A 14,652-nucleotide genomic window follows, 5' to 3' on the forward strand; every position below is an offset into this window, starting at 1 on the left:
ATCATCATCATCATCATCATAGAACGAGGTGTAGACAACAACAATAACAACAACAACACTAGCCCATAATGAAGAAGAAGAAAATGGATCGAATGAATAGTTCAGAGAGATTATCCATGTCTGTATTATTATTTTATTATTATTGTTGTTGTTGTTGTTGTTGTTGTTGAAACCTACACCTTTTTTTGCCGCATTACAATTGGCTGAATTGATTGAAATAACCGATTGAATATACATGCACGGATATCTTTACTACATCTATTTATAGTCAACACTTGTTGTTGTGGATCATGAAAGCCATGATATGTGGATGAATGGCAATCATGTTGTTGTTGCTGAATGGAACAAAATCGGATTAGATTAATTCCACGATGATGATGATGATGATGATGAAAAGATCCAAACAACAACAACAACAACAACAAATGCTGCAAATCATCATAAAAAGCATCGACAACTTGTCAAAACATAATGATATGATTCGAAAATTGTGGATTAAATAAATCTGAATAATAAAGAAAAAAAAAGAAAATAAGTTTTCTTGAATATGCTTGCAAAAAAAATGACAATTTTAAATCAAGCACACCACACACAAAGATTTTTATAATCATCATCATCATCATCATCAACCTGATAATTATTTTCAATCATTCAACTTTGAACAAAAAAAAAATCTCCAGTTATCAACATCATCATCCATCTTTCAATCTTGCAGTAATTTTGCTTCAAACAAACAAAAATCAAAAAAAAAAATTTTTTCCCGTTTTTTTTCGTTTCATTCACCGATTTCTAGATGTTTAGTTTAAAAAAAAAAATTTTTTTCTTAGTCTGAAGATAATGGATTTTTAAAGAGAGAGAGAGAGATAGAAACAAAACGAAAAAAAAATTTTGAAATAAGAACTATTTTTAAAAACATATTTATCGATTGATGATACGCCCTGTAAATCCTGAAGATGATAATCACGGAAATGATTTTTTTTTCTTTGCCGCATCGAAAACTTGTGTCTTACGTAATCTTTTTTTTTTTTTTTTTTTGATTCTCTACATTCGATAATTCGATGAAAATAAAATTCATGACCAATCATTGATCATGACAAATTATTGATTGCAACAGCAACAACAACAACAGCAGCAGCAGTGGAAAATGCGAATTTGATCAAAGAAAATTTGATTCAAATAAAAAAAAATCATCATTTACAATAGATTGAAGAAAGCCAAAACAATCGGATTAAATTTGATGGAAAAGAAAAATTTTCTCGGTCAATCAACAATCATTTTTCATCATACTGCAATATAAAGCAATGTGTTCCATATGTTCAAAATTGGCCAAGATCAAAAATCAAACCCCCACTCCCCGCTCAGCACCATGAATGTTATCCAAATCGATCACTATTATTCCCTAGATCCTGATAATCATAATCATCGTCAAATCTAAATTGTTCATCTCAACAACAACAGCAGCATCATCATATAATTCTTGTCATTTGCCAACAACAACAACAATGATAATAATCGAAAAACGACGTCGACAACGACGACCCACACATACCACATGCTAACCAAGTAGAAAAAAAAAGTTTTTAAGGTTAGGTCGAGGTTGTACGTTATGGTGGTTCGTATTTTTGTTATTAAAATGGAGATGTTTTGGCCAATAGGCTGATACACACACACACACACAAACACAAGACAATGGCGGCAATTGAGAAAATAAAGAAATGAAACGAAACAAATGGGGTTCATTTCTTTCAAATCCAACAATCAAACATACACAAAAGGGATCAAACCCAAATAATTTCATTTTTGAATGGGTCAAATTAACCTTTGAACTTTTCTATAGAAAAAAAAATTTGTTGTTGTTGTGTGTGTGTGTGTGTGCAGGGTACGCGATTGTCTTTTGTTGTTGCTATAGTTTAGTTGTTGTAGATTTTAATCATAATAACAACAACAACAACAATAAATGGCAATATTGTTCCGTTGTTGTTGTTGTTGTTGTTCCATCAAGAAAGGTACAATTGGCATTCTCTTTTGATGGCTAAATATCTTGAAAGAAAAAAATGTAGACAACAACAACAACAAACATCGAAAAAAAACATTGATTTTCAAAAAAAAGAACCTAAAGGTAAAAGAAACAAAAAAAAATGGCAAACACAACGATCGTTTAGATTGGAGATGAAAAATCTGGAATGATAATCACACGGTTTCTTCTTCTTTTTTTTCTCTTCAAAAAAGGGGCCATCATTATCGCATTCTTTCGGACTAAATATGTCCATTTTTTTGGCGTGTCATTTTTTCTGTCTACCATATACATCATAAATTGTACAAATTTTTATCGATTAAATTTTTCAAGATGTTAACAACAACAACAACAACAACGAAAACAAAACTAGAACACCAATAATGTCTATCTATAAGTGGATTGATTCTCAAGACTCACTTGACGATGATGATGATGATGGGCAATGTAGAACATTATCACTTTTAATGGTTGAACAACAAAAAAAAAATTTGTAGAATCCGCTTCATGATGACCACCGAGGTGAGGGTGTGTGTGTATGTGTGTGTAGAATGACCTACCTCCCATTCAAACCATTATCATCATAAACGAATTGAATATAAAGACGACGACGACACGAAAAAATGATCGACTATAATCATAAAGTGAAAAATGAACGAAGAAAACTTACGAAAACAAACGATAAAGTTCATATGGTTGGGTCATTCATTTTTTTCTGAAAAAAATGATGATGGTAAATAATGATGGTTTCTTTTTTTTAAAGTTCAACATACAGAAGAAGAAGTAAAGCTCGTACGGATGCGTCGGTGTATTTTATATTTTTTTTTTTGTTTAGTGAACTAATGGATCGACATTTATATCGAAAAACTGCACACACACACACATTAATCTATCAGTTGTCGTTGTCAATATCTTGGTTCGATGACCAAAAAAAAAAAAAAAATTTTTTTTCTTTGGATACAACCACACTCAGTCACTTGATCAAATTGATGATGATGATGATCAACAAATTTATCAAAATGAAAGAAAAAAAAATTGTCATTTCATCCATCCATCAACAATAATAACAAGCATTAATTTAATTTTTGATTTCGACGAGCACACACACAATTGGCCATGTCCGTCACATTTGATTTGATTAGCGAGAATGTGAGTTAAAGAGAAACAAAATCACCATTTCCGGTTCGAAACCCGTATATATGTCAAAATATTTTTTTTCGTTTTGTGTGTTGGTATTGATTTGACCTTTTTTTCCAAACAATTAAATCAATAAATGATCAATTTCATTATTCTTCTTCATTGAAATTATCAAAACTCAAATTCTTTTCAAAGAAAAAAAAAACCTGAAAAAAATCGAATTAGAATGGGATGGTAATCACCATTATTATTATCATCATCATCGACAACAATTGGGCTTGTCCTTTTTTTTCTTTACACTGGCTAAAGAGACAATCAATCGATAATTTGCACATGGTTTTTTTTTATCTTTCTATGCGACATGGCATTTGTAACTAGAATAAAATTTTTTTTTTTTGGGCACTTGAAGTAAGCAGGAAAAAAAATAGTTAAAAACAAAAATCATATCTACGAAACAAAAAAAAAATAGGCTTGGCACCAATGAAGCTTCTGTGGCTGGTCATTTTTTTTCAAGCATGTGTGTGTGTGGTAGTATGGACCGAACCAAACCAACCAACAACAACAACAAATGACCAACCAATACAATTTTTTTTGGTGTAATCTTGGTTCAAATTATTCGGGTATTAGAATAGTGAATTTTTAGCTAATTTTTTTTCAGGGTAGGTATAGGTACAGAGAGAGATTATAATAGTTTTGACTTTCTGTGTGTGTGCATGTGTGTGTTAATTATTGTTGTTTTAACAACAAACACAAAACAAAACCAAAAAAAAAACACAGAGCCAGGAATTGAATTTTTGAAAAGAATGGATAAAAAAAACAACCGAATGAATGAAATTAGAATTATCCTACTATTCAACAGCAAATAAAAGTTCATTTTCATTACATTTTAATCGGTGCAATGCAATAACAACAACAACAACAGCAGCAGATGATGATGATGAATTTCGTTGGTTTTGGACGAATAAATTCATACAAGGTATAGAATGGAAATGTAATTCAACCTCGAACAAAAAAAGGAAATTTAAATTCAAAAAAAAAAACTCAACTCTAAACCATTCGATTCATTCATTACTACCATATAGACAGAAGCAATCATCAAATCCATATTTTTTTTCGTTTGTTACATGATGGTGATGGTATTTTTTTTCTTTGAAATCTAATTGCATTTTTGTATAAAAAAATAATGATGATGATGATGATGATAATGAACTTGGCCGTTCTCTTCTTTTTGGATTTTCAAACACAAAAATCCATCATCATCATCATCATAATTATGCGCGTGTATTTTTTTTTTTTTTTTTTTGCTATTGACTACCCCAACTATGACTATTTAACAATCATTATCATCGTGTTTTGTTTCGTTTTATATATTCCGGCTGATGGCAATTTGCAATGGAAAAAAAAATGAAATGATGTGGGTATACCATTATCAGTGCTGCTTGCTGCTGCTGTTGCTTATTATTTCATAATTTAAGCCATATATATAGAGTGAGAGAAGTAACAAAAAAAACTGAATTAATAATCGATCAAATTGAAAATCAAAAACATTTCTCACATTTAAAATTCATTCAGAATCATCATTTTCATTACGATTATTATATAGTTCGATTATCTTTGATAGTTGTCGATGATCGTCATCATGATTGGAGTGGTAGTGGATGAATAATAATAATAATGATAATTCATAATTAATGTAGTGATTGCACATCCAATGTCCAATGTAATTATTTAATCGTTTCAATGGAATCAAATTAAATCACAATTGATGATGATGATTCAGATTCTTGAAAATTAGATATGATGCAATCAAACAAAAGCAACGGGAAAATTTTTTTTTTTTTTTTGCTGGTGTTAAAAAACGCCACCACAAACGAATAATTTGTTCAAAAGCCAAATTTGGTCAAACATAACCAACTTTGAGACTAAAATTGGCTATTTTAACATTTTCAAAAAATTTTTATTTTATTTTGACCAAAAAAAAAAACGAAAAACAAAATAAATGCGATTTGCATGTTCATCATGATCAAAAAAAAAAAAAAAAAAATGTTTGCGTCGAATGTGAAATGAATAAATTTCAAATACCAAAAAACAGAAAAAAAACCAATGCCATTATGATCGTGATCTGATCTCTGATTTTTTTTTTCTTTCCACCACTTGAAATTGAATGTGAAGACATTTAAAGCTCAAATTACTATAGAGAGAGAGAGAGAGAGAGAGAGAGAGAGAGAGATGAGGGAAAAAATTTTTCTTATTCGTTCATCACCGACGAAGAAAGAAGAAAAAAAAATTGAAAGAAATTTAAAATTTTTTTTTCAATTTTTCAAAATATTCATCATTGATGATGATGATGATAGCCGGCAATGATGACCAGTATGGTTCGACAGAGCAAAAAAAAAATTACCACCATTATCCACATTATTATCAATGACAAACATCTATGTTTGTCTGTGTGTCTGTCTGCCAGATATCTCTTCAAGTCGTCAATCGTTGTCGTCATGGATTCTCTGCTTGACCATTTCAAAAAAATAAAAAAAAAATAAAGCACAAAAAAAATTAAACCTCGACGATTACTAGACCGATATATTATCAATCAAAGTATAATGAAAGAAAAAAAAATTCAAGTCATCATTTCCCGAAAATTTTATACTTTCAAAGTTGTTGCTGTTGTCGAATAACCACAAATATCAAATTAGTTCGTTTTTCAGAATAAGCAAAAAAAAAATTGAATTAAATTAATCGTTTGATGAGATTCCTTCAAAGTTATTGGCTACCTGATGATGATGATGACCATAATGTCATCAAATAAATAAATCGACCATATCCGTCGAAATGTTGGTTTTTTTTCACTAATTTATTTCATTTCATTCATTCATTCATTCAAATAACCTGTTGAAAGCATTGAATTGAATGAAATTCATGAATATATATGGTTTATATCGTTTAAATTTATGAAAATTTGTGAAAAATAAAATAAAATTTATGACAAACAACCAAACAACCAAACAAACAAACAACCCGAACATTATCATCAACGCATAAACAGATCAACATATCACACAACTAAAACTACAACAAAAACATTCAAACATCCTTCTCTTTTAACCATATTTGAATTTTATTTTTAAAGAAAAAAAAACTATAACCATAAAGTTTACCCGAAAGCAAGCAACAGGTAATTGATGGCTTTTGATATTGACGGTATAAGAAAAAAAATTTTTTTTTTATATGATGCCAAGCCCAGTTTTTTTTACCATGAAGGATATATGATTATTATTGCTTATGTTTTAGCCATTATCGTTGAAAATGCCATAATCATCATCATCAATGATTCAGTGGCCTATCCGTAATTTTTTTTTTAATATTGATCATCATCATCATAAGCGCGTTGACGCCTTTAATTTAAATCAATAATCATCGTCAGCATCATCATCATCATCATCCATATTGGCTTCTGCTTATGCTCATTCGAGGTTGGTTGGATGGATGGAAACGAATTCTTCTTCTTTTTTTTCCATTTTACTTGTTAATTGATTTTAATTTGATTAGTTCCATAGTTTTATAGGCTAGGCATTGATTGTACCATTACAACAAATTATTCTTTATTTGGTCATGGAATTTTCATTTTAAATTTTCAAGCAATTACCATCATTGACCGATAAGAATCATCATTGAAAATTGACCATAATTCACTTTTTGAGTTACCATGTAAACTTGTGTGTAGTGGACCATTTAAAGAATGAGAACGAGAGAAAGATTTTACTTAGATAACCAACTAAAAAACATTTATTGTCAATTGAAAAGAATTTTTGCCTTTTTTCAAATTTTGACCAAAAAATGTTTTTAAAAAAGCAACAGGTGTCTTGTATTAGAAAAATGCAGGCAAGCAAGCGAAAAAGTCAAATGTTTATCTAACATAAATAGATAACCCTATTGAAAATATTATATTATTATGGCATGACGCCTACTGTTTTTGTTCACTCACTCTCTTTGAGCACGATCAAACACGTGTTTGTTTGTCTATTGGCCCAGGTGGGTCCGCAAACACACCAACAAACACAAACATTCCATTTATTCAAAAACATTGACTTGTTGACCCAATCTTTGTGTCAATCAATTGATGATAATACAAATGACAAATATTGGTTCAATTTGGTAAATTTTTTTTGGGGCCACGCCATATTTATCTATAAAAATATCGCACAGAAATTCCAATGCAAACACTTTGGTTTTTTTGGGGCTGTTTGTTTTTAATGTTTTTGTGTTTTTTCTTTTCTATTTCAAAAAAAAACGTTTATTCTCAAAGAAAAAAAATTTTTATGGCAAAAAAAGATTTGATTTCGTTTACATATTAAACACACACACAACGAAGATCATTTGAATTATCATCATCATTATTATTACAGGAACAGAAACCAACGCAAATGCACACACAAACACAGCTGAGAAAACAGCCATTATCCTAAAATGGAAATACCATCGCCATTTGCCTAAAAGAACCGGGATTCATTTCTGGACGACAAAAAACAACAACAACAACGAAATCCTGAATTCATAACGTTGAACAATCAAATCCCGTACAAATACAAATAGAAAAAACAAATGCGTAGGTTTTATTTTAGGTTATGGAATTTCGCAAATGAAAAAAAAGACTCGAAACGACTTGTAGAAAAAAAAAATTTTTATATCTAAAGATAAGATGTGAAACCTGTCGGTTAATCAACATTTTTTTTGGCTTTACTTTACTTTGATTAACAAATGCGGTCAAATCAGTTTGATTGACCATCAAAAAAAAAAAAAAAAAAATAACAACAACAACTAACCATCAACCAAAAGCAAGCCAGGGCAACCCTATTGTGGATTTATTTTATTTTCTTCTTATTCTTCTTCAACATTGAGTTTCAATGAACTTTTCTTTTATATCAAAAAATAAAAATAAAATGAAAAAAAATCATTCATAATGTCAATCTCTCTCTCTCTCGCTGCACTTTTTGTTTTGTTTTCGGGTTAATCTTTCACATCCATCCATCTAGTCATCCATGATGCCAAAAAAAAAATATTCAGCCATTCATTCAGTGTCTGGGTTGTAGCGTTGAAAGCTATTTTATTTCATTTTACGTGTATTGAATACTAGAAATATATCAGGGTTTGTTGTTGTTGTTGTTGATGTTGTCGATGAAAATTTCATGTATACAAAATGGACAAGAGAATGAAAAATTTAAAAAAATTGGTAAATTTTTCGTTTCGTTAAATTGTTGTTGAGAATCATACAACAACAACAACAACAATCACGCCTTGAAAGATAAATTTTACTCTGTCAGCCATTGGTTTTTTTTTTGCTTGAAAATGAATCATCGTCGTCGTCGTCGTCATTTCAATGGGTAGCAATGAAAAAAGCTTGTCAATCAATTTTCTTCAATGGATTTAAAACACACACACACACAGAGTGATTTTATTTTTTGCCAATTCCACATTCACAATTCCGATTCCAAAATTTCGTCGTTATTGATAGTCAGTTGATAGCCAATGATGTTGTTGTTATGTGAGAAAAACAAAATTTTTTTTTTTTAATTGATTGAAAAAATTATTACCCTTCGTCAAAAACTGATCATTATTGTATAGATGATGAAACAGGATAAGTTCACAAAGGAAAATGTCGATGATAATGATGAATTTTCTTGAAAATCAGTCATATTATTACTTGAAAAATGGTCATTGAGATCAGGAAAATCATTTTGATGTTGTGCTTGCATTATTTGTTGTTCACGTTGTTCACATTGATTATACCAATGTTGATCAATAATCGATTCTAATCTGCCAGTTTCATCAAGATATTCTAATGATTTTTCGAAATAACCAAAAAACGATGAATTATGTGCCAATGCAATGGCATATTCAAGCTGAAAATCGTAACCAAAACTTTTAACATTTTCCGTTCTGGCTGTAATCACATGAAGATCACAATCATTAGCGGCAATTAAATCTAATCGCACATTATCCGATACTAATGCATAATCACGTTCCGATTTTACTAGATTTACGGCCACATCCATTTGCTAATAATGAAATGAAATGAAATTAAGTCAATTTGAGCAATCAATCAAACAAACAAACATACAGCAATACTATATGGTAATAGATGATAAACCAATGGATTACGTGATGTTTTAAAATAACGATCAGCCATTGATCCTTTGATTACGATACGTTTACTACGTTGTAATATTTCACGTAAATCGTCCGTATTATTATTATGGCCATGGCTATTATTATTTAATAATGATGATGATGATTTTCGTATCAATACGGCCAATTTGGAACGCATAAATGGTCGTGTAAATTGAACAAATTTTTTCCGTTCCGATGTTATTTCCATATCGGCAATGATAAAATCAGCATTCTAAGAAACAAAAAGTATTAACAAAATTATCAGGTCATTTTTCTTTATTCCACCTAAAAAAATAGATAAATCGATCATCATCATCAAGTTAATTGCTGAAGCAGCTAAAAACAGCTCAATTAGCCATTTGATCTAGTTTTATTTTACGATAATCTTTAGCTTTGTTTCTTTTCATTTTTTTGGTGCAATATCGAAAATTTTTTTTTCCTATTCTTCCAATCATTAATCAACTATATATCCATGTAATACTACGACCTTGGTGGTCGATAATCATCAGCAGTGAATACACACACACACACACACAACACAAATATTCGGCCATTTATTTTATAATGGCCAAATAATCAATGTTTAAATATAAACATCTACTATAGCGCAACAAAAAAAAAAAGTAAATACCGGATTTCTGTGTGTGTCCGGAAACAACATGCATGTAGTATGTATATTTTTTTTTAATTTTATTTACAATCGTGGTCAGACAAAGAAAGAAAAAAACCACCTATAGCCAAACAAAAAATTGACCATATGATGTATGTATGTGTTCAATGTATGTACAATCAACCAACCAATCGAACCATAGACATTATGGTCTTGCCTATCAACATAAACAAACACAAAATGTTGTTTGCACGAATAAAATATGAATGGACAGAATTCACTGGATGACGATAATGATGATGATGATCATAGAAAGAGCAAAAAAAAAACTTACATTCTCATAGATTTCACCAATCAATCCTTGTGGTATAGTTTCACCGATTTCACCACCATAAATTGCTTCAGGCAATGTTCGTAATTGATAGCTAAATTGGCCAACATCACTTATTTCGGTTATTAATTCATGAAAAAAACTTTCATATATATCTGAACGTGGATGATTTGGCTGTTTAATTCCATAGATTTTGACGATTTCAGAATTATTTTTAATAATTAATTTCCAATTAAATAAGAATCAAAACAAAACAAAAAATAAAAAATACGTACCACTAAAGTAACACCATTCAAATGAAGTGAATTGATTTTTGATGAAATCGTGATTATTAAAATTGTGGTCAAGATCATCATCCATTTGGATAACGATCTAATTAGTGGCCAGATCGATGATGACATATTACAGATTGATCAGAAACAACCAAAAAAAAACGATGACAAAATTTTTGAATTTTCGAAATTAAAATCGAAAACACAAACGTCAAGTAAAAACACTAAAAACGTTCCAAATACGTTGTTTATTTTGAGCAATGAAGAGCAGAAAATTTATGACCATGTAAACAACAACAGCAACAACATGACAATAAATTGATGAACTTGTATACGGACCAATCACCGTTTACAGTGACAAAATCGCTTTCTTTATTTGTTGGCTCAATCTTTATGACAAAAAAAACAACAACAACAACAAAGACGTATTCATTGTCAAAACAACGAATCACAAAAAAAAACAATCGAGATGAATCATTTTTTTAAGACGTAACGGCATGCGATTTTGTGATTGCTCACAAAATAAAATCACAATCATATCAGAGTTACATCGAAAAACAAAAAAAAATCTGTGACTGTGATGTGTGCGACAAGAAAAAAAAAATTGGATGTGATGTGATTCTATGATTCATTCATTTTTTGTCAAAATAAACCGTAATATATTTGGCAACCAGGATAACGTCATTCGGTTATTATTATTATTCTTGCAAAGAATATTTGTCAATGATGGAATGAAAAAAAAAAAAGAAAATCCGATTCTAATTAAATTCTAACCAGAAAAGATGAACACATGGATGACATCCATATCATTTTACATTTGAAAATGAATGATTTTTTTTTTATCTTTAGTTAAAAACTGAAATAAAACAAAACTAGTACAATGTCATTCACTTTCTCTTGGTGATATTTTTTTTCGGGCCAAAGAATGCGGACAAAATCCGTATTATTATTAATGAAAAAAAAAACAATACAAATGTCTGGTTAAAGATTCCAAAGAGATTATCATCCAGTCTGACTTTGATTTTATTTTTATTATTATGGTGAAAAAAATCTACAAATTTTTTTTTATGACAATGAAGGAATATTAAAAGCTTGAAAGAAGAAAAAGAAAAAGAAAACAAAATTTAAGAATCCAATCAAGAATAGTGATCATCATCAACATCATCATCATAAAAAAATTTCTAAAAATAAAAATGAAAACGTCAATCCATCTTGGTGGAAAAAAAATCTGGGTGAGGCAATCGAATGAATAGTTATTTTATTTTTTTATTTTTTTTTTGCCATCAAAAATCAAATCGGTTTCGAGTTTAGCTCAGTAATGCATAAACCAGCATCCGAAAAGCAACATCAACAGCAGCAGCAATCAAATCAAACATTCAACATTAACTAAAAAAAATGGTGATGATTTACTCGTTAACAAAAAAAAAAAAAAAAATTCCAAAGGGGAAAATGAACGAAAAAAAAATTAAAGTTCATATTTTTTCTCCAAAAAAATCCTGTAGTAGTAGTAGTAACAGTGGTGGTGGAAATTGTTGAATGAAAAAATTTTTTTTTCACCCCAAAATGTTTCATTGAGTTATCAAGAGAAAAATTTAAAAATTTTTTTTTGTTTCACAGAAAACCAAAAATTAAAATTAAAAAATGACCGTAAAATGAAAATGATTTAGTTCTGGTTACATGTTGATTAAATCATCATCATCATCATCATCATGATCATTGGGATGATCATGATTGAGCGATTCATTATGAATCGAATTGAATAAATTGATTTTGGCTCGGAAAACTAACTATACACACAAACACAGCAATCAGAGAGATTTCTCAATGAGAAGGGAAAAAATTTTCTTCATTTCACAGACATAGACGAACAGCAAAAAAACATGTAGCCTGCAATTAATCGCTATTAATCAACAACAACAACAACGAAACATCCATATCTTTACATCGCTGAATGACATGATAAGCAGCAGCAATCATTTGGTTTGGTTTGGCAAAAAAAAAAAATATCCATATCGATCAATGTCATATGTGGCGAAATGTGATTATTTCAGGTTCATTCACTAAAAAGATCAGATCATTTAGCTGAAAAAAATCATATTTGATAAGCAGGGAAAATTTTTTCTTTTTTCACCCACTCTCTTTTCATAAATAGCGTGTAAATCAATCATCATTCTGATATTAATTTATTGATGATGAACAAAAAAAAAATCTGTTTTACCAGAGTTTTTCTTCTAATTATCCATATGATGAGAATTTTCATTGAATGAAATTAGTCATGTTATTTTGTAGCATAAATCAAATTCAAATTTTGTTTCAAATTATTAAATTATATCCATGATGGCAACATTTATAAATGACCATTACCATCACCAAAAAAATCATCTGTGGTAATTATCATTGTGAATTATGAATTTTCTCACCTACATAAAGTTTTTTTTTCTTTTCTTTTTCGGCTGATTCATCATACAATGTACAGTTGTTCATTGCTCATTATCATCTTGTAGTAATAGAAATAAACGTATTTGGCGATAACAAGTGTCATCGGATTTGAAAATCAATCAATAATTGTGATGATGATTAAAAATTTCACATGATTAAATCTAGACCATCAAATCATCATGTCAATCAATTTGTTTTTTCGCTTCTCGTTTATTTGGTGTGCACCTTAAAAGTATATAAAAATGTTTGAAAAAATGACAATAATTTTCATTCACTTTTTCTTTTTTTTTCTTTGAAAGCCTTTGAACTTTGAAAACTTTGAAAAATGCCATCAAAACCAAATCAAGCGTTTGTTTTGCGTGCACCAAACCAGGCAAAATTGGAACCATATGAAATGCCCGGTGATCCTGGACCAGACGGTTAGTTTTGGATTGATTTTTTTTTCATTCAAATTTTTCATTTTTTTTTTTCATTTCCATTTGCAGAGGTACTATGTCGTACATTGGCTGTCGGTATATGTGGATCAGATATCCATTATTGGCGAGATGGTAAAGTTGGAACGTTTATTCTTGGTAACGAACCATTTGTACTTGGTCATGAAACAGCGGCGGAAATTGTTCGATGTGGCAAGAATGTTTTACATCTGAAACCAGGAGATAGAGTCGCTGTTGAACCAACAGTTTCATGTGGTGATTGTGATTATTGTTTGAATGATCAATATAATCTTTGTCCACAAATTACTTGCCATGCAACACCACCAATCGATGGTACATTACAACATTATTTCATACATACAGCCAAGTATTGTTTCAAGTATGATTCATTCAACTGTAAAAAAAAATTTTGGATTTAATTAATAATACACATACACACAAACAGGGTTCCTGAAAAACTTACGAATGATGAATGTGCAATGATGGAACCATTAGCCGTTGCTGTACATGCATGTCAACGTGTGAATATAACGAAAAAATCAAACATTCTCATCACTGGTGCTGGACCGATTGGCTTGTTAATATTACAAGTGGCCAAAGCTTATGGTGCCAATCGTGTGGTAATAACCGATATCAATGAAGAACGTTTGAATTTCGCTAAAGAATTAGGTGCCGATGAAACGATATTAATTCAACGTGAAAATAGTGAAGAGAAAAATGTTCAAATCATTCGTGATCGATTCAATCAAATCGGATCGGATATTGCATTTGAATGTTCAGGTGTTGGAGTCAATTTTCGTTTGATTATTTTTGCATCAAAACCAGGTGGTACTTGTATGTTTGTCGGAATGGGTCCATCAGAATTACAATTACCTGTTGCTGCTGCTGCGTTTCGTGAAATTAAAATATATGGCTCATTACGATATAAAGGATGGTGAGATTTTTTTTGCGAAATTCAATTCATGATGATCATTTATATTTGATTTAATTTGTTTTTTCAGCTTTCCAATAGCTATCGATTTGGTGGCAAATGGTCAGGTGAATTTACAAAAAATGGCAACACATCATTTTGATTTCGCTGAAACATTGAAAGCATTTGAAACGGCAAAATCTGGCCAAGGTATCAAAGTTATTATCAATGTAGATCGTCAATAATTCTGACATCTATCGGCGGAGAAAAAAAGTGAATAAAAAAAATTTTGAAATTCAAAAAAAAAAAAAACAAAAAAAAATTCCAAACTTTTATACAG

At 30.0% G+C, this 14,652-nt stretch overlaps 3 protein-coding genes across 7 annotated transcripts in view; 1 reads left to right on the forward strand and 2 right to left on the reverse strand.

The window, feature by feature from the left end:
• LOC124498143 (putative glutamate receptor) overlaps nucleotides 1-14,652 on the reverse strand; it is a 61,170-nt gene that overhangs the window by 7,641 nt on the left and 38,877 nt on the right. Inside the window, exons 1-2 of one of the 4 annotated variants that reach the window (XM_075729605.1) lie at nucleotides 4,707-5,227; nucleotides 4,576-4,605 (exon numbers count right to left, since the gene is read on the reverse strand). The exons of 1 other annotated variant lie outside the window; for it this stretch is intronic. In XM_075729605.1, coding sequence (XP_075585720.1) covers nucleotides 4,576-4,578 — 3 coding nt within the window. In that variant the 5' untranslated portion in view covers nucleotides 4,579-4,605; nucleotides 4,707-5,227. Of the gene's footprint in view, nucleotides 1-2,684; nucleotides 2,712-4,575; nucleotides 4,606-4,697; nucleotides 5,228-14,652 lie in introns of those variants that run through there. 2 more of the 4 variants (XM_075729607.1, XM_075729608.1) reach the window with 2 other exon arrangements.
• Nucleotides 5,423-11,124, reverse strand: LOC124498618 (uncharacterized). 2 transcript variants are annotated; one of them, XM_075729610.1, is made up of 5 exons: nucleotides 10,533-11,124; nucleotides 10,261-10,431; nucleotides 9,267-9,548; nucleotides 8,740-9,204; nucleotides 5,423-5,655 (listed from the first exon to the last, which is right to left on the reverse strand). In XM_075729610.1, exons 1-4 carry the CDS (start codon nucleotides 10,656-10,658, stop codon nucleotides 8,746-8,748), a joined length of 1,038 nt encoding a protein of 345 aa, XP_075585725.1. In that variant the 5' UTR covers nucleotides 10,659-11,124; the 3' UTR covers nucleotides 5,423-5,655; nucleotides 8,740-8,745. The 2 variants fall into 2 exon arrangements, with proteins under 2 accessions (XP_075585725.1, XP_046918362.1); XM_047062406.2 differs by lacking the exon at nucleotides 5,423-5,655 and having other exon boundaries at nucleotides 8,220-9,204; nucleotides 10,533-11,121.
• On the forward strand, nucleotides 13,035-14,651 carry LOC124498572 (sorbitol dehydrogenase). The gene is made up of 5 exons (XM_047062344.2): nucleotides 13,035-13,200; nucleotides 13,268-13,387; nucleotides 13,454-13,781; nucleotides 13,848-14,336; nucleotides 14,404-14,651. Exons 2-5 carry the CDS (start codon nucleotides 13,294-13,296, stop codon nucleotides 14,555-14,557), a joined length of 1,065 nt encoding a protein of 354 aa, XP_046918300.1. The 5' UTR covers nucleotides 13,035-13,200; nucleotides 13,268-13,293; the 3' UTR covers nucleotides 14,558-14,651.

Source organism: Dermatophagoides farinae, chromosome 3 (genome assembly GCF_024713945.1).
Source record: "Dermatophagoides farinae isolate YC_2012a chromosome 3, ASM2471394v1, whole genome shotgun sequence".
Lineage (NCBI taxonomy): Eukaryota > Metazoa > Arthropoda > Arachnida > Sarcoptiformes > Pyroglyphidae > Dermatophagoides > Dermatophagoides farinae.

Coding starts and splice junctions, on each gene's coding strand:
- LOC124498618 (XM_075729610.1), bottom strand. CDS start 10,658: ATGTCATCATCGATCTGGCCACTAATTAGATCGTTATCCAAATGGATG. Junction 9,549..10,260: donor TTGGTGAAATCTATGAGAAT/GTAAGTTTTTTT, acceptor TTTGTTTCTTAG/AATGCTGATTTTATCATTGC. Junction 9,205..9,266: donor TATTACCATATAGTATTGCT/GTATGTTTGTTT, acceptor TTTCATTATTAG/CAAATGGATGTGGCCGTAAA.
- LOC124498572 (XM_047062344.2), top strand. CDS start 13,294: ATGCCATCAAAACCAAATCAAGCGTTTGTTTTGCGTGCACCAAACCAG. Junction 13,388..13,453: donor CGGTGATCCTGGACCAGACG/GTTAGTTTTGGA, acceptor TTCCATTTGCAG/AGGTACTATGTCGTACATTG. Junction 13,782..13,847: donor ACAGCCAAGTATTGTTTCAA/GTATGATTCATT, acceptor ACACACAAACAG/GGTTCCTGAAAAACTTACGA.